This window comes from Sus scrofa, chromosome 1, assembly GCF_000003025.6.
Source record: "Sus scrofa isolate TJ Tabasco breed Duroc chromosome 1, Sscrofa11.1, whole genome shotgun sequence".
In the NCBI taxonomy this organism is placed as follows: domain Eukaryota; kingdom Metazoa; phylum Chordata; class Mammalia; order Artiodactyla; family Suidae; genus Sus; species Sus scrofa.
Window position 1 is genome coordinate 186,451,937 of NC_010443.5, and position 24,434 is coordinate 186,476,370.

Below are 24,434 nucleotides of genomic sequence, written 5' to 3' on the forward strand. Positions count from 1 at the left end.
TTTCAGAGAGCATAATACGGGATAGGATGTTTCAGTAGTATACCTGCTTCTTAATAGAAAATATATTGAATGATGGGGAGTTCCCGTCATGGTGCAGTGGAAACAAATCCGACTAAGAACCATGAGGTTGTAGGTTTGATCCCTAGCCTCTCTCAGTGGGTTAAGGATCTGGCATTGCCATGAGCTGCGGTGTAGGTTGAAGACATAGCTCGAATCCTGCATTGCTGTGGCTGTGGCACAGGCTGGCAGCTGTAGCTTCTATTAGACCCCTAGCCTGGGAACCTCCATTGGCTGCAAGTGCAGCCATAAAAAGCACAAAAAAAAAGAAAAGAAAAGACAAGAAAAGAAAATATATTGAATGAAAGAAGTTACTTTAAATGGATAATTATGACAAATCTTTTATTTCCTTCCTCTGTTAATTTCAGAACACAACTATCACTTTGTGCAACTAGGTAAAACCTTAATGTTGTCATCGTCTTGACAATTACATATCTGTATTCATAATATACAACTTAGTTCTGAAGATAGTTTAATAATACTAATAATATTAATTTAAATAATAGCTGGTATTTATTCCTTACTATGTGCCAGGCACAGTTCTAGTATTTAATTGTGCTAACTCATTAATCTTTACAGCACCCTACGTAAGTGTTGTTATCTACATTTTACAGATGAGGATGCCAACGGAACAGAGAGATTAGGTCACATAACTAGTAAATGGCAGAACTGGGACTCAAATCCAAGCAGTCTGTCTCTAGAGCCTGACCACTTAACCAGTATGCTTTGTTGCCTCTCAGAGTTACTAGGTTCTAAAACTGAACAAACAACCACAAAAAAGGCAACAAGGTAATATATCCCCTATCTGTATCCTTTTCATTATAAAGAAGGTAGAAAAGGCAGAATTGGGTATTTAGTGATGTATGGAATGAGAATTTACATGTGTCTAGCTCCAAATGAGCATTATCATCTCAATTTATAAATCAGAAAAGTTTAATTACAAGAGGTTAATTAAAAAGCTATTAAAGGAGTTCCTGTCGTGGCTCAGTGAATGGTTTGCGAACCTAACTAGGACCCATGAGGACACGGGTTCCATCCCTGGCCCTACTCAATGGGTTAAGGATCTGGTGTTGCCGTGAGCTGTGGTGTAGGTCATAGACATGGCTTGGATCTTGCATGGCTGTGACTCTGGCATAGGCCAGTGGCTACAGCTCTCGTGGACCCCTACCCTGGGAACCTCTTATGCCATGGGTGTGGCCCTAAAAAGATAAACAAAACAAAACAAAAAAGCTACTAAGAGCTTTTGTCCAAAGCTGCTAAGAGCTTAAAATAGATTCAAAGCTATATAAGAAACCAATGAAGAAACCTTTTAAAACATTACTAGGAAGTTGGGTCTGTAATCTCTGAAATTTTGGATAAAGAATAACAAGATCAGAATTAGAACTGTGATGAACAAGTTACAGAAGGGAAACCAATAAAGCTATTTTTAATGTTTTTGAAGCTGAAGTAATGGCCCATATGAAACAGAACTTAGGGAAAATGTTAGAAAAAATTGGCAGAATTGGCATAAATGAGGGATATTCTCATAAATTTGGCATATATAATCTAAAAGATAGATTATTCATATATTTAATGAACCTATATTTTAAAGTGGTAAAAATTATAAGGCCTTGATAAAAGCTGAGTTAAAATGAGTTATCTCCAAAGTATTGCTGTCCTTGAAATAACTATGTTCCACACTTTTAAATATCATGACTTTGCTTTTTACTGAATATTTGTTAAGATAATATCATCTTTTCTTTTCTTTTCTTTTTTTTTTTTTAGACCGGAAACTGATTTCTTCCGACTATTACATCTGGAATTCTAAAGCTCCTGCTCCAATAACATATGGATCATTATTGCTATGATTGTCTCATGTTAAATAGGATATATACAATATAAATTAAATCAGTCTTTTATTTTTAATGTGAATTCACATAACCTATGAGTGAACATCATTGATTTAATTATAAAATGCTCTTGTTTAGTGTTTTTAGTCTGACTTGGTTTGAAAGAATATTTTAAAGACTAATATATCCAGTTATGTTACCCTTTTATTTTACTCAGGTATGATTCAGGGCATAAAATGTAGTGATTCACCTTCATCTTATTTTATACTAGCCTGGGTCATGCTGCCCCACCCATTTTCCTTCCTGCCCCTGTGGCAGACATGGCTAATCAATCATAGCCCTCTTTCTCCACTGAGCCTTCCTGGATATGGGCTGAAACTGCTTCTCAGTGCAGAGCTGCAAGCAGCCACTCCCAGTGGATTGTAGATGACTTGCAAGATAAAAACTATTTGCTCTTCCAAACCAAAGTAATAACTGCTAGTATAATGTGTTGTTACAGAATTCCAAGAACCACATTACAATTAACTGTGAATCTCTTGAGAAAATGAAGGAAAATTGTTTAAATAGTAACCAGTTTTTAATCAGAACTACCCTACTAACTGATAAAGAGTCTGTGTATGTCTGTTTAAGGTGTTCATCTCTGTTCTAGAGTTAATTTTCAAGCAAAGTTATTATTAATCTGCTACGGTAACATTTTGTTTAAGATGTCAGTAAGCAAATTAAGAGAGATGAGATACCCTCAGAAGATGAGTAAGCATAGTGTTTTGTGACGACTGAATATCTGCAGCCAAAATTCTAAAAATAAATTTAGATATAATACTGGTTTTTCTCTGTTTTATTATATAATCCTTTAATGAATGAATTCAGGTAAAAATTCAAAAGCTATCCTATGGATAGAGAGTGTCACTTAATCTTATTTCAGTTTCATGTACCACGTTTTCTTTAAATTTGTCACTTTTGCTTCCTCATTGGCATGTTCTGGGTTTCCTTAGGCCCCATCCAGTCATATTTATTCTCTTTTTACCTTTACAATTATATGTCACATTCTGTTTTCAAAGTACTTGATTGTCAGGTTGGACTTTAAATGGCCATTCAAGAAAAGATGAAATCTCAAGATCCTCAAAACTTAATCCATATCAAGTTTCTTTTTACAGAACAGAATTAGAAAAGTTATAAAAAATATGCATTACAGATTAATATTCAATTAAATTATATCTTGGCTTCTGGGTTTTTTATGAGTGTCTTTAGGAGAAGCTTAGAAAAAGCTGCTAACTTCTTAAAAGAGAGCTATGATAGTTTCAAAGGAGATTGCATATAAATTTAGGATTTGAAACATGATTTTTTTTAATTAAGTTCAATCCTACTCATTATAAACTGATTTTCTGCAAGGCATTATCATGGCATAATGTCCTATGTTCAAAATTATCACAAGTAATGAAGAAAATAGAATAATTTCCAGATCAGGACTTTAACTTGTTATTCTAGCTTAATCATAGCTAATCAGTAGTAAAAACTTTCCTTTGGAAAGAAGAACAAAATGATTCCCTTAATTTTTTTTTGATCTCTCTTAAACTCAAGGAAAGCTTAACATTTCACTTATATTCATATTAATGGAGCCATTTGGACATCTTGATTACATAAATGTTTCACAAAGTACATTATGGTAGGTAAGAAGCATTTATCTAGTGAGTAGGCTGAGATTCAGTATACTAATCCCCTAGGCAAAACTTTCTTTATAAGCAATCAGAAAAACCAGTGAATCTTTGATTTGACATTTCTAGAAAGCTGAGGAAAAAAAGAGTACTGGAAAAGTACAGGGGCATGGGGAACCTGATGCCATCTGTGGCCATTCCATTCTAACATAACGCTACAGAACTAAAACCAACCATGTTTTCATCCTGTTGAGATCAGCTGGGCACACTGTGATGCTTTTGATTTTGTCTAGAAAGCTGTCACTTCAGGATAATTTCTGAAGACAAAGTCTGCTTCCCGTTTGGTAGGTGACCTGTTTAATGTTTTCTCTGTGTCTGGGAACTCCTTAGTGTAATTAGCGACCTTTGAACTCCACAACTAATCCTGAGCTATTTTGTATTCCTTACTCATCTTTAAGGCTGGACCTTTCTTTTCTTCAGAGTCCGCTGCCACAATTAAAGAAGAAACAGCTGCATTTCAAAGGGATTCCGATTCCAGAAGCTTAATCGTGATTGACATGTTCTTATTCTAAGCTATAAGACACTCTAAGAGTCCTTTCTTGGGTTAAAACTTCAATCATTTTCTAAAAAATTATCTCACTATGGATTTTATTCATTTTCTTTGATAACTATTCTTTGCATTTTTTAACTTGAAAGATGCTTTGCATTTGCACTGAATATGAGCACCTACTTCCAGTTAAAGATTTGGATGGTGTCAGACCTACTCTAGATGCAAAATTGCTAAATTCCCTTTTAGTGCCAAAATATGATTATGAAATCTGATGTCTATCATATGGGTAATTATTCTTCAATAAACCCAAGATGTACAAAAAGTGTTACATTTCTGAAAATGTGCTCCAGAAAAGATAGTTCATGATTTTGATAAAACCCTTCTTCACTTTTTACTAAACAAGTATTTCTTAAACTTTTTAAGTCAGCAGTACCCTTGCAATAATAGACAATCCCTTTACAGTGGTAGACAATTTTTACCTTTTACTTTTTAAGCAATTGATTTCAGTGTCAGGTTTGACATAAATAGCCTTGTCAGGACTCCTTAAATTATTTGTTTGTTTTAAAAAAATTTGTACCAAACATCAGTCTTATAAAATTTAATTTTTTATACCAACTCAGTATTTCTAGTGAATTAAAATTATGGTTTTATACATTGTATTGTATAAGATATTTCAAAGCATAATTTACATAGAACAACTGCTAATATTTTTCTCCTAGTATTTCAAAATCCTTTATAGACATTCATGGACTCCTGCACCACCCTGTGAGGTAGGTAGGTCGAGTTATCATCTAGAGTCTCTGCAGGGACTGCTGCCACAGCAGAATGGTTGTTTCTAAGACAAAGGTCAGAAAAAGGATGTTAATAAACAACCCTCAGGTTTAAGGGACTTTTTTAGGATTACATCTTAAATTCCAACAAATCAGATTTAGGAGTTACTGAAAGTGAAATTGATCCATCCCTCATCCAAACTTTGCAATACTTTCCTGTTCTGACATCATTTAGATAGTTAGCTGTATTATCAGATTAGAAACCATTGTACCAGGCTGCTGAAAGGAAAAGGAGGCAAAAAGCTAAACATGGGATGAATTCTGAACCTTTTAACCTGGCTGAAGTACGTTGGTCCCTGTTATGCAAATACCTTCAATCCTCTGCTAAGTTCAGTGGAAATAATTTTCTTGAATGACAGGTTTATTCAGCAAGGATTCAGTTGGTGATTAATCCCCCTTTGATCTAGGGTATTTCACTTAACTACCAGTTACCTCGTTCTGACAAAGTGCAACTGAGATTAGGGAGATCACTAGAACACTACCAGTGTGTGCATTTATTCTCCATAACCTTTTAAAGCAGGGGCCAAGAATGCAATTTATTTTCAGTATTTGAAGATGTAAAAGTCCTGTCTGCTAAGTTAGAAAGTCAATTGAATACCAAATGAAGTTTATTTCTTATGTAATAGAACAAACATTTCTTTTTACTTTGCCTAACAATGATTTTAGGAAACATAGGCTTTGAAGAAAGAAGAAAGACTACATTCTAAGTATATCTTCTGTTTCATATCCTAGAGTATATACTTAGTGGCCCTGAGATAACCCAAAAATCAAAGAAGTGGCTACAACTTAGGCTGAGAAAATGCTTCTCTTTTATTAAACTGCACAGTTTCTCCCCATCCACCCCCATTAAAAAAGTGTCATGGTATGTAGTAAAGAAATCCAATTGGGGAGAACATGTCGTAATGCAGAATCATTCATCTTAAGACTTTTGATTTCAAAGCTTTATTTAACTTTATCCTTTCTTGAGGAAAAAGAGGTTATTATGTTCCCATCATGTTTTTTTTCATAAAGAAAGGTAAATGATGCCATTACAGAAATACTTAAAACTAATTATTTTAAATTATCAAAATAATCATTTTCCACAGTACTGTTTACTATTTTACAGTTTTTTCTGCTTTTTCTCATTTAACTGAAACTTTGAAATATTCCATGAAATTTTGCACAATATTTGAAGAATAAAACTGTAATGTGTTTCATGGTAGATTTCTCAAAGAATTCCCTTTTAAAAACTATTATCAATATTAATGTCACTGTTTATCTTGCAGGATGCCAAATTTGGAGACTTGTTTCTCAAGTATATTTCAAGATCCTTACAAAAAGAAACTGATTAATAACAGTCTTTAAATATTAACTTTAATGATTAGTTTTATCATTATAGACAAAGCATTCTTAAATGCTTTCTATCACTTTGCAAGTTATGTATTTGGATAATTTTTTTACATATTTTTTGCCTCAAACTTTTTTTTTTTTTTTGTCTTTTTAGGGCCAAAGCTGTGGCATATGGAGGTTCCCAGGCAAGGGGTGGAATCTGAGCTCTAGCCACTGGCCTCTGCCACAGCCACAGCAATGCAGGATCTGAGCTGCATCTCTGACCTACACCACAGCTCATGGCAATGCCAGATCCTTAACCCACTGAGCGAAGCCAGGGATGGAACCCGTGTCCTTATGGATACTAGTCAGATCCCTTTCCGCTGAACCATGACAGGAACTCCTATCTCAAACTTTTTGAAACAGTGACTCAAGTGCATATCTGGAGTTCCTGTTGTGGCTCAGTGGAAACGAATCTGACTAGCATCCCTGGGAAATGAATCTCCCTAGCATCCATGAGGATGCAGGTTCGATCCCTGACCTTGCTCAGTGGGTTAAGGATCCGGCGTTGCAGTGAGCTGTGGTGTAGGTCGCAGTCGCTGCTCAGATCCCTAGTTGCTGTGGTGTAGGCCTGCAGCTACAGCTGTGATTCGTCCCCTAGTCTAGGAAACTCCATATGGCTCAGGGGCAGCCTGAAAACAAACAAAAAGAAGTGCATATCTAATTCATGTAGGTGCCAAATGAACATCTCTAGTTTGAATTAGTAACCAAACTCTTTCTAAATATCTTTTGAGAGCAAGTTACTTAACCATGGCAAAACCAAGGATCAGAAAAATATTAAATGGAAGGCAGGATCCCTTGGTGATTTTGCTAAAAAACCTAGTAACTCTATGCAGTAAGTTTTAATTACTAAAATGTTGCAAAATATTTTGAAATATGCCGTCAAAGAATATATGTAAAACATATATATAGGTATGTATGTGTGTTTGTGTATATGTTTGTTAGAGTGTCCAACTTGGTGAGTTTCCATATGAAATATTTCATTATAAGTTAGAAGAAGAAAATTTAAAGTCAAATATTCATTCCCGTTGTGCTGCAGCGGAAACGAATCTGACTAGGAACCATTAGGTTGCCAGTTTGATCCTTGGCCTTGCTCAGTGGCTTAAGGATCCGTTGTTGCTGTGAGCTGTGGTGTAGGTCAAACATGGCTTGGATCCCGTGTTGCTGTGGCTGTGGTGTACACTGGCAGCTGGAGCTCTGATTTGACCACTAGCATGGGAACCTCCATATGGTGCAGATGCGGCCCTAAAAAGACAACAACAACAACAAAATTCAGGTATCTTCCCTCCAAACAATGTTAGTTGATAGTAATGAAGAGGTGCATAAAATGATTATTGCCAAAGAACTCTTGAGGGTACTCTACAAAATGGTTAAAATTCTTTTGAGCTTGAGCTGAAAGCTTTTCTACTAGCTTCTAAGTGTTTTCACCAACTATTTTGTGGTTATAACATTATAATCTATATGTAGCCTGGAGCAGTGCAATGCCTTATCTGTATTACTAGTTTTCTGCCTTGTAAGCAGGTTACTCTGAGGTCCTGGTTGATTTTTCTAAGGCCTTGGCTAAGCTGTGTAATTGATGGCAGTGTGGTATTAGTATATGATGCTCAGCATTTACAGATTGATGGATGCCTTGCAATGGAAACCACCTGCTGAATTGTTTTTCCAGTATGATGTGAAAAGTTGTCTATCTTATTACTCCATTAAACGTTTAAAATCAAACTATGTTTCCTCTAAATGTGTTCTTAAATGATAGTTTCTCTGGGGAAAAAAGTGATTGTTTGGTTAACACACTATTAATAAATGAAAACAAAAATTTATTGTTTTTTATCCCTCTTAAATTTTTACTTTTTCTTTCAAGGGACTTGAGTGCCCTCTGCAGGTTATAGAGATAACTAATGACTATATATATATATGTATATATTTTTTAATGACTATATTTTTTAAACCCTGTGATTGTTTTCCCTTTTAGAAGCATAGCCTGGTAAGTGTGATCAATTTTATTTATATTAACTTTGTTAATTTGCCAGTGACTGAACCAAGAGTTTATTTTCTTTGCCAGCTTTATAGTTTTGTTTAGTGTGAAGAATATCATTGAATTTTCCAAAGCACTTAGTTGGTACTCGTTAAATGTTAAAACTATAGTAATACACGTTCCCTCATAGCAGGTTGAGAAAACATTCAGCTATTTTGAAATGTATTGAAAACATGAAGGATAACTTGATTATTTCCCATTACACTTTAGAATATTATACATTGGAATAAACAAGCCTTTTCCAATATGCATCATGTATTTTTTTTTAATTACAGGAGTTCTTAATCTTGTTGATGAATGATGACTGTGTTCAAGCTCAAAAAAATAAGGCTACGTCGTCGTAGAATTTCTTTAAACAAAGTTAAGACTGAACAGAGAGTGCTTTGGAATTGTTGCATAGGTCTACTAACTAGAAAGAGTATCTCTATTTGAAGAACAAAAGGCAAAGTTTTCATATGTGAGTCATTCGTTTCGCTGCAGCCGTACTTTCTCAACAAGTTTCTAAAGGATATGGGAATTCATTTTGTATATGAAACTATAGACTGGAGCACCAGTGGTACTTCTGATTCACTTAAAGCTGCCAGGGAAACTGAATATGATGAGAACAAGAGGAATGACTGGATCAAATTAATAGAAACAGATCTTTTTGCAAGCCACATAATGATCCTGATCATCAGCCTTGAAAAGTAAATTAGAACAAGCAAATTGCTGTTGAAAAATTCTTTCAGCACTCTGCTGTTGCTACTCAGCTAGTCATGGCTCAGCCAGAGGCAAGGAAAAAATGCATTCAGTTTTGCATTAACAAAGGAAACATTATTAAAGTGAATGTTTACATTGTGTTTACTGAAGTGTTCAAAGAATATTTGTTGCATCTTCAAGGAACCTGCTGTTCTCCTATTACGTGCATGAGTGATAATAAAAATGAGTCATTTGTATATTTTAGAAAAATAAATAATATTTAACTTAGGTGTTCCTGAGCTATCTTGACAATATTTAAGTGCCAATCTTAATACTTTCTCTTTTGAAGATTTTTGTCACTGGGAAAAAAGTTATGCTAATTAAAACAAAAAAAAAACTCATTCACTTAAATTATTGCAATTATTTCCAAGTGCGTTATGTAACTTTCCTCCGAGAATCTACAATGCAACTGAAAATAACTTTTTAAACAAAAAAAATTGTGAAATTACTTAAATGAGTGTGTAATTGAATATATAACGTGCATTGGAGAAACAGCTTGATAATTGTGAGAGCTTTTGTGAGCTATGTTTGTCTTGAACTACTTCATAGAAACTCAGTTGAGGATTAAACAAGACAGCAATTGAAAGCAGGCATGCCAGTCTGGCATTTAAAAATTTAATAAGTATTATATATACTGTAAATTTGTAGGAAAGTCAATAATTAAAAATTCAGAAAAAATTAGCTTTCATCTGTGGAAAATGAACAATTCAAATCACTTTTATATTTTAGAAGTAGAAATGTAGAATTTAATAGGGATTTAAGTACCATACTTTACTTGGTCTCTTAGCAGGTGTTATTGAATACAATTCAGTATTCTATAATCTCTTATGGATTGACTAATTTTTGAAGAATTGTTTTCTTATATACACCAAGATGACAACTTGTCAGTCTTCTGCATCTCAGCCTAAAGATCTTTTCTGTCACACTTAGAAGGATTATTATCCCACACTATAAGCTCTTGAGAACCTCTTTGCCAGGTATTTTATTACCTTTTTTATAATATATTTACAGAGCATACATATTAAAATATAGAAATAATTGAAAAATTACTTAATTTATGAGTTAAACTGAGTATTTTTATATTTAAAATGAAGATTTTATTTAACATTTTCTTAAGGAACTCCAATCTAATCCATAATCTAAAAAAAAGAAAGAAAGAAAAGTGAATTGAAAATAAAGCAAATGCTGAACTTCTAACTCTGCTTTTGCTAAGGAAATAACGGGAGAAGTGGTTAGTAATGTTTACAGCTTGTTAATGGGTAGCAGCAAGAAGACTTTTTAAGAAATGTGAATATAAGTAGTTTCTGTCCCATAATTAACATATTTCCCGCATACTAAAATAGTACATCATTTTATTTAATGTAAAAGGCCTAAACAAAGTTGAATGTAAAGTATGATTTGTATTCAGAAATTTCTGAGCAATCCACTTGAAACTGAGATCTTAGTTTAATCAATAAAAAACTCCTAATAATAAACTTACTGCACTACTATTATAGGCCACCCTAGAACTAGACACAAAGACAAAAAAATAGTACCCGATTTTGAATGGTACATTTTAACTCCTGCAGTGTGTTAGCATTGTAATATGGAAGATGACTTCTCTATATTATTAGTACAGAAACTGTCCAAAGAGGTATGATGGTTGAAGTTCACCAGGCAGATGAAGGATGGGCATCCAAGAGACAAGGTCATATCCTCCCATAGGTCTCTGCCTCTGACAAAGAGAACCCCAGAAAACTGAACATCCAGTATAGCAGGACGGACATGCAAGGGAATATTTCTTTGCTTCCAGACGTTTGATATTTGGATATTTAGATAAATGCAAATTTCTAAGGAAAGTAATTATTTAATTTCCACCTGAATATACAAATACGAGTGCATTCCTACAGACTTAAATATACACTCCTACACTCTGTCTCCCCTCTTTGCCTCCTTTCGTTGCTATTTGAATGTGTGTTCGCCTGTACTCATAAGGAACTTAGCCCTGCATTATCAATGAAGAAAATATAATGATGTATGAATAGGATTATATAGAAAATATATATATGAAAAACATATAATCTGTTGATATGCTTATATATGTATTAAACTCATTCAATTGATGAGCTAAAATTTTTAGTTCACATCCAGTAGAAATATCTTGGAACACATTCTTAGTCTTGTTTCATTTGCATATATACATCCACATACATGTACAAGTGTATGTATGTAAGTAAATCAAAAATGTAATCTCTAGAGCCCTGCTCTTACATATTAATTTGCAGACCTTACCCCACCTCCCACACCAACAGTTTGAACTTCTTGAGGACAATTCGTCTTTACCTCTTTGTATTCTCAGTGCCACCCAAAACAAAAGAAGCTTAGTCTTGATTCACTAACATAGCAAAATGCTAAATATGTAATAAAGCAGATTGTCCTCCCACCTAAGACAAATCAATGATGTTGAATGATTTTGGTTTTGCATGTGTATATAAAAAGTCCATTGTGCAAACAGTGGTTTGGTCCACATTCAGCACAGGTGATTTCTGCCCTGTGATTGCCATCTCTAACACTATTTGGAGAATTTGATGTTGTTTATGACACTGCTCTTCAGACACATTGCAGAATTTTGGCTCAACCTGTTAGGCTAGCAACAGCCAAGGCCTGCAGTTGCCGCCCATCATAGGACACATTCTTTGCAGTTATGCTTTAGTGAACCTTAAAGCATTTGGCACTCTCATCCTAGAAATTCCCTTCTGGAGCTCCCTCTGCAGGGGCTTTGTGAACTCCCCACTAGACCAGAGTCGATTCTGATTTTGTTCAGTATAATATGACCTGATATGCTCCAACTCTCCTCACCATGTAAGGCTACAGCTTTCAGTGAGTCCTGTGTACTGATGAGACAGAGCTGCCAGTATCCAAGAATTCCAAGTGATTATTTTGAACATTTCCATTTATCGTAAAGGCAGAATGGAATAGAGGAAATATACAATCTTTGAAGCCATAAGGCCTGATTTCAAATCCCAGCTCTGCCATTTACAAGCTGGGTGGTCCTGGGTAAACTACTTAACCTCTGCGGTCTTCATTTTTCCTCCAAGCTTCACAGAGTTATTGTGAGCATTGAATGATACAAAGTTCTAAGTCCATGGGTATTCAGTTAGTGTTCATTGCCCTCCATATAAAAGATTAAAAATGTCCTTTTCATGCAACTGTCTCTGCCTATAATTAGACAGTTATGCCTTCAGACTTTCAAAATTATATGAATTGTTCACTTGGCCTTGATTTTTTAATATTCAGCTGTTATGTTATATTGCATAAATGCCTATACCATGTTTGACTAGGGCTTTGGGAGTAAATAAAATGGCTGTAGCATTGACTGGGTGTGTTTTATAAAGTTTGCTAAAGTTTAACAATTCATTACTCATGGGAAGACACTTATTCAAAATTCACATAAGGTGATTGAACAGTCATTCTACTAAAAGTGGGTTTGAACGAAAAATAAAATTCATTCATAGGAACATTGAACAAATTCAGTAATAACCCACAACTATTAATAGAGCTCAATTAACCTTTTTTTGGGGGGGCACACCCATGGCATATGGAGGTTCCCAGGCTAGGGGTCGGATCAGAGCTACAGCTGCTGGCCTACACCACAACCACAGCAATGCCAGATCCAAGCTGTATCTGTGACCCATACCACACCTCACGGCAATGCTGGATCCTTCACCCACTGAGTGAGGCCAGGGATCGAACCTGCAACCTCATGGTTCCTAGTTGGATATGTTTCCACCACACTGCAGTCAGAACTCTTCTATTAACTTCTTGAAGGCTTTTCTTTATATTGTCCAAAATGTAGTCTGTGCTACATTCATAACTAATTGCTATGTGTAGAAGTCATTGCTTCATAAGATGAACCACTGATTAAATCTGGTAAGGAAAGAAATACATTCACAATACTCTGACACATATTTATTATGCAATATACTGTAACACACTTTAGGGCAGGAAATGTAAGGATTAAACATAGGGCTTGCTTTCCCAGAATTTACAGTCTGAAACATAGAAATGCTTTAAGTATCAGTTGTTATTTCTTCGATTTTCTTGAGAAACTTTTTTTAACTAAAGTGTTGATTTAGTTGAAAATATAATTTTTAAGTGTCAGATTGCTTGATTTATTGATTTAAGGAGACATCATTGGAATCATGAAATTTAGCTTCCTGGAAATCTTAAGTTTTTGAACCAGTAATGCTAAAATCTTAGTAATGCTAAAAAGAGTTGAAAATAATTTGTTCTCTTCTCACAGAATAGGGACACTTTGTTTTATTCTACCAGCCCTTTTGCCCAAATTAGCTTATTGAATAAAATATTCTGAGCTGCATGTGCAGATTTTTAATAGCAGTGGGCATATTCCTGTATCTTCCATAGGCCTAGCCTACCACAACCCTAAGCCTCGCTGATGTCTGAAAGTGGAAACGTGATAACATGGAGGCCTGGAGGTGGCCATCAGGACACTCCTGCTGCAGATCATGCCCCATACCCAAAGAGGGAGAAGCTTCCTAACTTCCCAGTCTAGCACTGGAGGGTCCCTGGGGATGCCCACTTGCTGGTTGCCCAGAGCTTCTAGAGGCTGAATGAACTCATACGTATTAACAGCCATTTCGCTTTATGTTTCTTTTTCTAGCAAAAATACTGGTTTTACATTTTTAATAATAAATGTAAATCCAAATTTAAAGTGAACACACATAAAGAAAAATACCAAGTAAATAATAACTCAGGCAGTATATGGCAATGGAAAGGTTGAAACCCAAATGAGTGCAACAAGTTATCTTGTGCCTTTTTGAAAGGAAAGATTGACACTCAAAGGATCTGAAATTGGGAGGAGTCTTCATTGTGCTCCTTAAGATAGTTTTCCAGTAAAGCCCTTAGAAGGGTGAGTAAGCTTGGTGGTCAGTGGAGATTACAGTGTGGCTTTCAGGTTAGGCAAACAGTTCAAATGCCACCTCTGTTTAAGGAAACCTTGGACACACAGCATCCTTATTTGAAAAATAAGAATCTTATTTCATAAGACTGGTGTACGAGTGAAATGACACAGCGCATGTAAAGTGAATAGTACACAGGTGATGGCCCAGATTATTCCCTTTGACTCACCCTTGAATTATGGTATCAGCTGTTTCTATTTTCTTAACTTATGAACTGGAAGTAGTCACTGTTATTTATATCCCAAGTATTTTTTTGGTAATATGCAGCAAAATAGGGAAAAGCAAAATATTAAATACCTACATTTACAGCAGGAAACAGAAATTTGACATTTGTGTTAATGGCAAAGTTAGATTTAGATTTTAATCTAGTTAAGCTAAACAGCCCCACTGCTTCTCCTCATGTGTGTGTGTGCATTCATGTACACACATACACAGACACACACACACACCCAGGAGAGAGAGGAGAGAGAATGAATTCACACACACACACACACATATATTTTTATTCTTGTTAATAGATCATTTTCCTCTTTGGTAACTTGGAAGCTGAGAGCTGAAATTTTGACCTTTATTGAAGATATGCATAAATTTTTCATATACTTTTTTGGTCATCTTTGTTTGGTATCATTTTATTATTGTAACTTTCCCTTTGCCTCAATTTATCTGTCTTTTTACCCTACTGTATCCTATGGTACTTCCCTATCCTATTATATTTATCTTTATTAACATTATACTATTTATTGTATCCTATATTTTTAATTTCCTCAACTCATTTTTGGAAAGGTTGAGAATAGGTACATATGCAAAAGGGCATCATAATCCATCCACCACTGATAATGTTCCAGGCAAAATTTAAGAGAAAAAGATTGAAAAAAATTTAATATGATGATGAAACTGATTATGTCAGATGGTTGCCTAGTGATTTCGAACCTGAAGCATTTCACTTCTGCTGGACACAGCCACCAGTCATTGCTTTACATTCAAAGCCATTAGAATCTATTTGGCTACCTTTTAAAAAAGGGGACTATTTGGCTACCTTTTAAAAAAGGGGACTCATTATCAACAACAACCCACAACTTTCACATGTTCAAATACATGTTGTCTTTGAAATTAGGTGACTCTAGTGAAGCTAACATAGAAAAATATTTAGAGGACTTCTCTTTGCAAAAGCCTTAAAAAGCTAATTTAAAGCTTCAGAAGAAAAATGAACCTTATGATTGCCTCTTTGTATTAAATAAAACCCCATTTTATCTAGCTTAATCAACCATCTTATAGTCATGGGGCTTAAATTTTAAGAAATCAAATTTTTGGGAGAATATGCCACATGGTTTAAAGGCTATTCACAAAGAAAAAGGAATTCCTAGAAAGATTTGGCACAAAGACAGAAACATGGAATAAGTGTGGTTAACTAAAGACTACTTTGAAGCTCAGTTGCAAATTCTGGTGTGTTTGTTTTTAAATGAATCTCAATAATAAGCACATTCAATATAAGCATAATCCTACATGTTTCCAGCAAGCCAAAATATTTTCAATATCAGGATTTATTTGGGTTCCATTTGTATAAACCATAAAGATAAAATTTAAAAATAAAAATAATAATTTGGGGGTCTTTTATAGCAAAAATCTATTTTGACAGGAAAATTATAGCAATTGTACCTATAGTTTATAGGACTGGAACTGCTTAAAATGAAGGGGAAATAAGAGTATTTGTGCATGTGTTTTCATATTCGAATGTGGATACTCTCTCAAGGGAAACTAAAAATTATGTTTTACAGGTCATTCTCATGTTTATGACAATCTTGTGATTACTTGCATTTAATGTTAAATATTTCTTGACATTTTTACTTCAATTATTTTTAGCTATTCACCCACAAATGCAGTAAGGCTGACATAATTACCCCTTTTAATTCACAAAAGACATGTATTTACCTATTTGTTGTAAGGCTTTTCAAGCTAGCATGCTGTTACTGTGACAAGACTACTTGGAACACACAGTAGGCAAAATCATATCGTATACTGCACAGCAACTCCAGTAGCCGAATGTTAATTTAACCAGTAAAGACAAAGTAATTACGATAATAAGAATTCCTATCTTTTGATGGAGTTAAAAATGGAACTCAAATTGTTCTTCTATACCCATTGGCTTAGTAATCTGGAAAAATCAACCAGAGTGCAAAGTATTTTTTGCCAAGTTACAACTGGTTACTAGAGACCCTGGTAGAAGATCTCAGTGTAGTGTCAGTGAGGATATTAGTGACAAATCTAGAGTATTGGACATTTTTTTTTAACACCTATCACCTCCATATGACTAAAGTACTTTCAGTTATATGAAGGGAACAAGAATGATGGCCAGAAAGGGGTGCAGGTAGTAAAATGATCTTTTATTGAATAGATATGTGTTGGGTTTAGCTTCTCTACAGACAGTGCATACCCCTTATCGCCTACATCGGGGTGAAACCACCCTGCCCTCAACACATCGCTGCATACTCTCCTCTCTACCCACAAACCTGTTTTGTTTTGTGCTATGTACATCAACTGCAGAAAACATCCAGAGATGTATGGTACCAGCCTCAAAGTTCACTTTACGTGTGCATCAATAATTGCTTAGTGAGGAGATCCAAGGGTGCTTATCTATTACTAAAATTAACCATTCTTAAGTAACCGTGTGGCACTGCTTCCCAGAGCCCTTATATAACATGATTAGTTCTGCACCATATCCCACCATTTACACTATAAAGGCTTTTCCCCCCCTTACCCGTTTAACTGGAGAGGAAACTCAGAGCTGGCATTAAGTAGTCAGTAGACCTTCAGCATTTTTGCTTCAACTTTTAAGTACATTCCTAGGGTTCACTCCTCCTAGTTCCTTCCCCAGTCCTGGAATGTAAGCTCCTGTGCTCTTAGATTTCTGGGATCACTTCAAAGTTTCTGCGTCCCCAGTAAAGTATTAGGAACCTAGTGTATCTATTTAGAGGACTGGCTTTTCAAATAGGATTGCAGAGTGAGTAAAGCTTGGCACAAAGGCCATTAGCACAATTTCTGACACTGGGAGTGTTCTCTATTGGGGGTTATATAGTTTCCACCCTACTTCTCAAATCTCACCAGGTAAGCCAGTCCTTACTCATGTGGTTCACCCTGATAAATCATTTCCTAAAGATTGCAAACAGGGGGAATTAAGGCTTGTGTAACTACAGGAGCTTCTACCCTGATGAGAACAGGTTTCCCAATCCTTTTATAAAGTCACATGACTTTTCTATCCTAAAACTAAAACAAAGGATCCTGGATCCAGGCAGGTTTGGCAGCTATGCAGTCATGACTACATCATTTACTGTCAGTTTCCTCATTTGAAAAATGTGGGAGCAAGGCAAGTGGACTGGATGATCTCTATGTCTCTGTCACCTGCTATGCTTCTATTACACACGCAAGGCAAATTTTATGTAAATTAAGTGTTATCATTTGAGCCGTGCTATTCTGGGAAAAGAGATAAGACAAATTATTAACAATAGGAAAGAAGTGATGGTGATGAAAATGATAATAGGGCTCATGTTAGGAAGGCAAATTGTGGAGTTATAAGAGTATTTCTCTTATGGAATTTTCTTGGTTGTGTCACCCACACAGGCACATATGAGGATTTTGGTAAATTCCATCTACAGTTTTTTCTTTAATTCAACAACTATTTATTGAGCATCTACTATATTCAGGCATTATATTAGGTGCTGGGAATTCAGCAATGAATAAAACAAGCCCCTGTCCCTCATGGACCTTATACTATATTAAGGAGAGATAGCAAATAAAGATATATATAAATGTTGAGAGTTTGGCTAGACTACCCCATAACAGGTATTGCTGCCTTGAAGTCCATTTTATGTGGTGGCCATACAGCCCACAGGGGCCTTGAACTGACACCAGCCACTGTCTTGAATGCAGAGTCATAAATAAATCTGAGTTTCTGATATGACTCCTTCAATTGTGCTAAGCACTCTCCCCCATCTCCCAGGGCCTTCTCCTCGTGTGTCCCTCAGATTAGACCAAAACCCTACTCTTCTCGGCTTGAATTGACCAGTTCAGCCTTTATCTGGAAATCCCAAAGCATTCCACCTGAGGACCCTATTAAGGTATGTGCCCTGGATGCTGCTACACTCTCTTTATCTGCACCCTGACTCAGCCTCTCCCCATGGTCCCGCTAGAGAGTCATGTCCTCCAGGACCTGAGTTATAAGCTTGTCTTTTCGCTTTTCCTGGCAGTTTTTGTTGAACCCCTCATAGCTCACCATCTAATATACCAGGGCTCTACTTAAGAAATGTTAACAAAGTCACAACAATAAGTAAAATATGTAGTATGTCAGTAGTGATAAATTCTTCGGAGTTTAAAAAAAAAAAAAAGGTGTGGGGAGAAAGAAGGATGAAAAGGTCTGGGGGTGAGGGTGGAAGTGGGGTATAATTTTTACAACATAATGTACGATGGCCATAGAAACTGAGTGAGGGTGGGAGTGGCAGGGGGCAAGAGTAAACCTTCTGGTAATTGGGAAAAGAACAGCAAGTGTTGTGAAAAGTAGCATCCACACAATAAGTAGCCACGCTTGTCACAAGGATTGGTGAAGGCGTAATTGAGAAGTACTCCACTTCTCCAACTCAGTATCTTGTTACTAACTAAACTACTTTAAAACAGCTGTGGTAATTTCACCAAACACCTAAAACCTAACTGCAGTCATAACAACCTTCTGAAATACCAGCAAAGTCCACAGACATTAAGGATGATGATGCTTGAAACACTGTATCCTAGGCAAAACTATTTCTCAATAAAGGTATAGTCTGCTATTTGACTTGCCATTTTCTTTTCAGCTTTCTTTCAGTAACATTTTTTTTTCTTTTTAGGGCCTCAGCTCCAGCATATGTAAATTCCCAGGCTAGGGGTCGAATCAGACCTGCAGCTGCCAGCCTACTCCACAGCCACATGGAATCTGAACCTCCATTTGCAACCTACACAGCAGCTCACTGGCGATCCCGGATCCTTAACCCACTGAATGAGGCTGGGGATCAGACCTGAGTCCTCCAGGACATTATGTCACGTTCTTAACATATAGAACCGCAATGGGAACTCCCCAATAACTAATAATCCTCCCAATAACCTATGGAGGTTTGGTAACTCCATTCTGCAAAGGAAAGAAACTGAAGCTTCGTGAGGTGACGTGGTGGACCAGAATCAGAACACAGGGCACCCATTCTTGAAAGCTCTCTTCTCCCTCCAATACTGTGCCTTCTGGGAGGCAGTTGTAATCAAAGACCTCACATCATTTTTTTTTTCTTTTTCTTCTATGTTCTCTTTAGCACAGGTAACATGGAAGCTAAATTACTCACTCTGAACCAATACATATTTTCTCTAATTAGGTTGGTGTGAACACCTCTGCTTTAATTTTTCTTAACCCTTCCTTTTACAAATGGTGCCATTCAGCTGATGTGTGTTCTCTGGCAAGACCGCCAACAATACTTTGTAGTCATCTCTGAAATAAACTTTCATCTTGACTCCCTCTGCTTTCCACAAGCAAATGACTCATTCAAATTTCATAGGCAAGAGGTGAGAAAAATGTAAATGTGATTCTTTAAATGTCTCCTTTGGGCTCAGGGAACGCACTTTGTAGGGGCTAATTGTCAGAAAGTTTAATTGTTACCCTGCATCTCGAGCTTCCCTCATGTCGCACCATAGGTGCTAATAGTGAGAAAATTTGACCGTACCTCTGCTGTGCTCTCTTCATTAAGCTAATGGAACATTTTCCTCTCATTTTCTCCCTAGGGTGGCTGTAGGAGTACAACCTTATAATTGTTGCTCTTACTGTAATTGGAGGTAGTAGGAGTATATATAATCTTATTGTCTTTCCTATGCGGTGGCAGTTTATTTATGACCTATTGATAATAGGTCCCAGCCAGCAGCAGAAAACTCTGAGTATTACATTAGCATTCCCTCCCAGGAGAATGACTACTAAACAAAGACTATTATTAACCAGAAGGAACACATACTAGGGATGGCCCATCACACCAAATATAAAACTTCATTATTGCAAAGGTTGGTCCCTCTGGGTGTCATGGGTTTTTTATTTTTTATTTACTAAAACTAGTGGAGACTTTATCCTACCTCTCTCTTCACGAGTTTTTAGGGAGGTTCTCAAAAGTCACTGTCCGCCTTCTTCACAGTGATGAGGAGACTTGTTTGGCCATTGAAATTCTTGGAGGAGATGGCCCTGGAGGAAAACTCAATTCTAATTCAGGGCTACTAGGCTCCACTGAACACAGTTTGGGGCCAGTAGGACCTTCCCCAAAAGAGGGGTGCTGAAATGCTCCGGGAACCTGTTAACTCAAATGCAAATGAGGAGATCTGCTGAGGCACCAACATCTACATTGCTGCATCTTGACCTCTTACAACATATTTTGATGAAATAACCCTTTTACTGTGTTTTACAAGATGTAAGGTTCTTCAGGACATTGAATATTCTTTGAAAATTCTCCACAACTTGTGTATTGCATTCGGTCTTCATTAAAGAGTAACTGAAGAGAACTTGCACGTTTATTATTTTGCTGTTTAAACTCATTCCATTCAAGGGCATCCCTTTACTTTTAGACAGAAAGTATTTTCTAATGGCAGCACACAGAGTTCATAAATGTGAAAAAATTATGTTGGCATCCATGAGAAGTTATCATTCTATATTTTGCGCCCTGCTCAAGATACCAAATATCTAAGAATTTAATGCCAGACAAGATGCACAGTCCAATATATGAATTGTTAAAACTTGTAAACTATAAATAAGCATTTGTCAAGTATCTGTTACATGGCAAGCACAGTGCTGAGAATCTTCACAGGTATCGTTTCATTTATGGTCCTGTAGTAGGCAGAATAATGGTCTCCAAAGGTGTCTACGTCCTCATCCCTGAATCCTCTAAGTATGTTGCCTTATGTGGCAAAAAAGGACCTTACAGATAAGGTTAAATTAAGGATCATGATCTGGGAAGATGATCGTAAGTGATCTGGGTGGGCCAATGTAATCACAAGGATCATTGTAAGAGGGTGGCAGGAGGATCAGAGAGAAAAAGAAGATGTGACCACAGAAGCAGAAGTTGCAATGATGCAGCCATGAGCCAAGGAACTGTGGGCAGCTCTAGAAGCTACAAAAAACAAGAGAAGGTATTATTCCTCTAGAGACTCCACAAAGAATACAGCACTGCCGACTCATTTTAGACTCTGACTGCCAGAATACAGTCATAATAAATCTGTGTTGTTTTAAGCCACTAGGTTTGTGGTATTTGTTCTAGCAGCAATAGGGCACTAATAAAATTCCCACCAGTTTCGCAAAACAAACTTATCATCTCCCTTTTACAGAGGAGAAAACTACTATTTCAAGGGATTCAAGTGGCTTAGGAGTTCCCCTGTGATACAGCAGGTTAAGGTTCTGGCGTTGTTACTGCAGTGGCTTGGGTTGCTGCTGTGGCATAGGTTGGATCCTTGGCCCCTGAACTTCCACATGCTGCAGATGAAGCCAAAAAAAAATTGGATTCATTTGAACAAAAAGAAGAGAAGAAAAAAGAATTTTATACCAAGTTTGCCAAATAAATACAGTAAGAGAAAAAAAAGTAGCTTCCTCTCACAATGCACAGCGTGCAGATATTTTTGAGTGTAGCTGCGTTCTCTCTTGAAGCAGAACCCAAACCAAGGTTCTGAAAAAGCTGCAAGATGCATGAGTTGTGTAACTCACTAACTGGACATCTACCCTTTTGTCTTCAATCATCAGGTTAAATGATTTTTTAATGAGCTTAGCTGAATCTTTTATTTTCTAAAAATTTGGCAAGATTGTAAAGATTAATGCAGCATTTCTGAAATCAGCTTCTAGCAATTACCCCTCCTTTTGGCAAACATTTTCCTTTGTCTCATCATTTAAGTTTAGATTCTAACACTATTTATACCAGGAGTGAATAGAGTCTGTGAGGGGAGGAGTTCCCAATTGTGGCTCATCAGGCTAAGAATCTGACTTAGTGTCCATGAGGATGCAGGTTTGATCCTTGGCCTCACTCAGTGGGTTAAGGATCCAGTGTTGCTGTGAGCTGTGGTATAGGTTGCACGTGTGGTTCAGATCCTGCGTTGCTGTGGCTGTGGTATAGGCTGGCAGCTGCAACTCCAATTCAACCTCTAGCCTGAGACCTTTCCTACGCCACAGGTGTGGCCTTAGATAGAAAAAATAAAAATAAAAAGGGTCTGTGAGGAGAAGAGACTTAATGTGTTTCCCAGTTAATAAGAACAACTTTAATCAGGTAGGGTCTTAGAGAAAGACACCACATTCCAGAGAAAGATGTTACATTCCAGTTTCAACTTCACTGCCCACATAAATGGAAAGCTTACTTTCAAATGGTTAATGGTCGGTCATTTTCCAGGTGCCTGTCTTCTTGTAGATCCCTGAGTTTTTCAGTAAGACTAGATATAAAGGTCTGAGCCACAGGAATTTGGGTTCTTTCTGGTCTTAAGCACATTTTGCTCTTTAGTTGATATGTGTTCACTGCCCACCATTCCTAGCTTGGGGGAATATTCCTCCCCTTTCTGTGTGGTACAAGTGAGGGCAACCTCACTATCCCCATATGACCTAGGCCTGGCCAATCAGAGTGTTCTACCTCCCAAGCAAAAAGATTGGTTCAGGTGATTGGTTCAGGGATCAGGAAAGATATGTGATCCCAGATGGTCCAGCCTTAATTGCCAGAGAAGGAAAGATTTTTCTCTTCTCTGGCAAGCTCTCAAAATAATATAATCCTATGACTCATGCATCTTGTGGCCATTCTTCCTGAACCTTGAGGGTCAGCCATCTGCTGCAAGACAGAATGTAGCCAAAACCTAAGAGCTGAGAGTTGAGAGAGAACAAAAACAACAAAGTTTCAACTTATCCAGCCTTGTCTTATCCTGACCACAGACTCTTCCAGTATATAAACCAATGAAACACTTTCTCAATCTTAAATTAGTTGAATATGCATTTGTGATTAAAATAGAATATATTTTTAAGTTTAATTTTTCAGAAAGGTGATAGCAGGAGTTCCCTTCGTGGCTCAGCAGTTAACGAACCCAACTAGGATCCATGAGGATGTGGGTTTGGGTTCAATCCCTGGCCTTGCTCAGTGGGTTAAGGATCTGGAGTTGCCATGAGCTGTGGTGTAGGTCACAAGATGTGGCTCAGATCCCACATTTCTGTGGCTGTGGTGTAGGTCAGCAGCTGTAACTCTGATTCAACCCCTAGCCTGGGAACCTCCATATGCCGTGGGTGCAGCCCTAAAAAGCAAAAAATAAAATGAAATAAAATAAAATAAAATAAAATAAAGGTGATAGCATACCTGAAGAAAAAGGTGTATCACAAAAGCCGCCTCGTCAAATTGTCCCCTCTGCCCAGTTCCCACCCAGAGGTTCACAGTGGTTCCTCATCTTTTATGGAACTTATAGATTTACTTCATGCTTATACAAGCAACTGGAAAAATATATCTCTCTTTTAAGCATCACATTAGACATGTTGTTCTCCACCTTGCTTTTCACCTAATGATGTATCTTGTCAATCTTTTCCTACTAATGGTTAGGGAGCTTCTCTACTCCTTTATGAGGATAGATAGTATCACAGGATCCATTTTGATCAGAAGGACCTTGGAAAAGCAGATTGGTTTTGAGGAGCTAGATCATTTCTACATAAGAAAAGAGTATAGATCCTCAGCAGGGACCATAAATACAGGATTTCTAGGCCCATTTTTTTCACATCTCCTTTTTTCACATCTTAACAAGTTTACTATTCCCCAAAGATCAACATCAAACTTCATGGTTAACTTTGCTGTGAAAATTATGAATGACTTATGAATCTTGAAAAAATGAACCCAGGGCAAGTAGAAGACCATGGCCTAAGTTGTAAATTAGAGATTTGTCACTCAATTTGGTTTAAGAATATGTTTTCTCTGAACAGCATTTTCAAAAGATTTTTAACTACTCATTAATGTTTAAAATTTTTTAATTGGGCTATTTCATATTAGTATTTTAGTATTTCATTTTTTATATTTCAGTGTTCAATTGTGGATTGGTGGTTATTTATTTTATACTGTGGATCATACATCTAATATTACCTTACTTTGTTGCCTACGTTTTTCCATATTTGTCCACTGGTAGTTCTTTCAGGGTGGCTTTGAGTTCCCTTTGACATGCCTCATTTTTTGGTTTCTTTTTGTTTTTTAAGCACTTCCTCACTTTCTGGTACTACCGGATACTCCAGGTTCATCTTGAATATTCTCTGCTTCAGTCCTCTAATCAGCCATTTTTCTAAGGAGCCTGGTTCCTTTTATTGGAGAATGTCACATACCCCAAATTTATTGCTGTGATTATTACTATTATTATTTTTAATGATTCTTCCCCCCTGTCAACTTAA

The 24,434-nt window shown here is 36.6% G+C and overlaps 1 protein-coding gene and 1 long non-coding RNA gene across 6 annotated transcripts in view; one reads left to right on the forward strand and one right to left on the reverse strand.

The window, feature by feature from the left end:
• Nucleotides 1–12,411, forward strand: part of AP5M1 (adaptor related protein complex 5 mu 1 subunit) — a 34,194-nt gene extending 21,783 nt beyond the window's left edge. For 3 of the 4 annotated variants that reach the window (XR_001306401.2, XM_001927783.5, XM_013993449.2), the window contains one exon: nucleotides 1,822–12,411. Coding sequence is in view for 2 of the 4 variants with exons in the window: in XM_001927783.5 (XP_001927818.1) it covers nucleotides 1,822–1,904 (83 nt within the window). In the remaining 2 variants the exon portion in view is untranslated. The remainder of the gene's footprint in view (nucleotides 1–1,821) is intronic. The other variant, XR_001306402.2, reaches the window with a different exon arrangement.
• LOC110262249 overlaps nucleotides 1–24,434 on the reverse strand; it is a 93,258-nt gene that overhangs the window by 15,165 nt on the left and 53,659 nt on the right. The window lies entirely within an intron of this gene.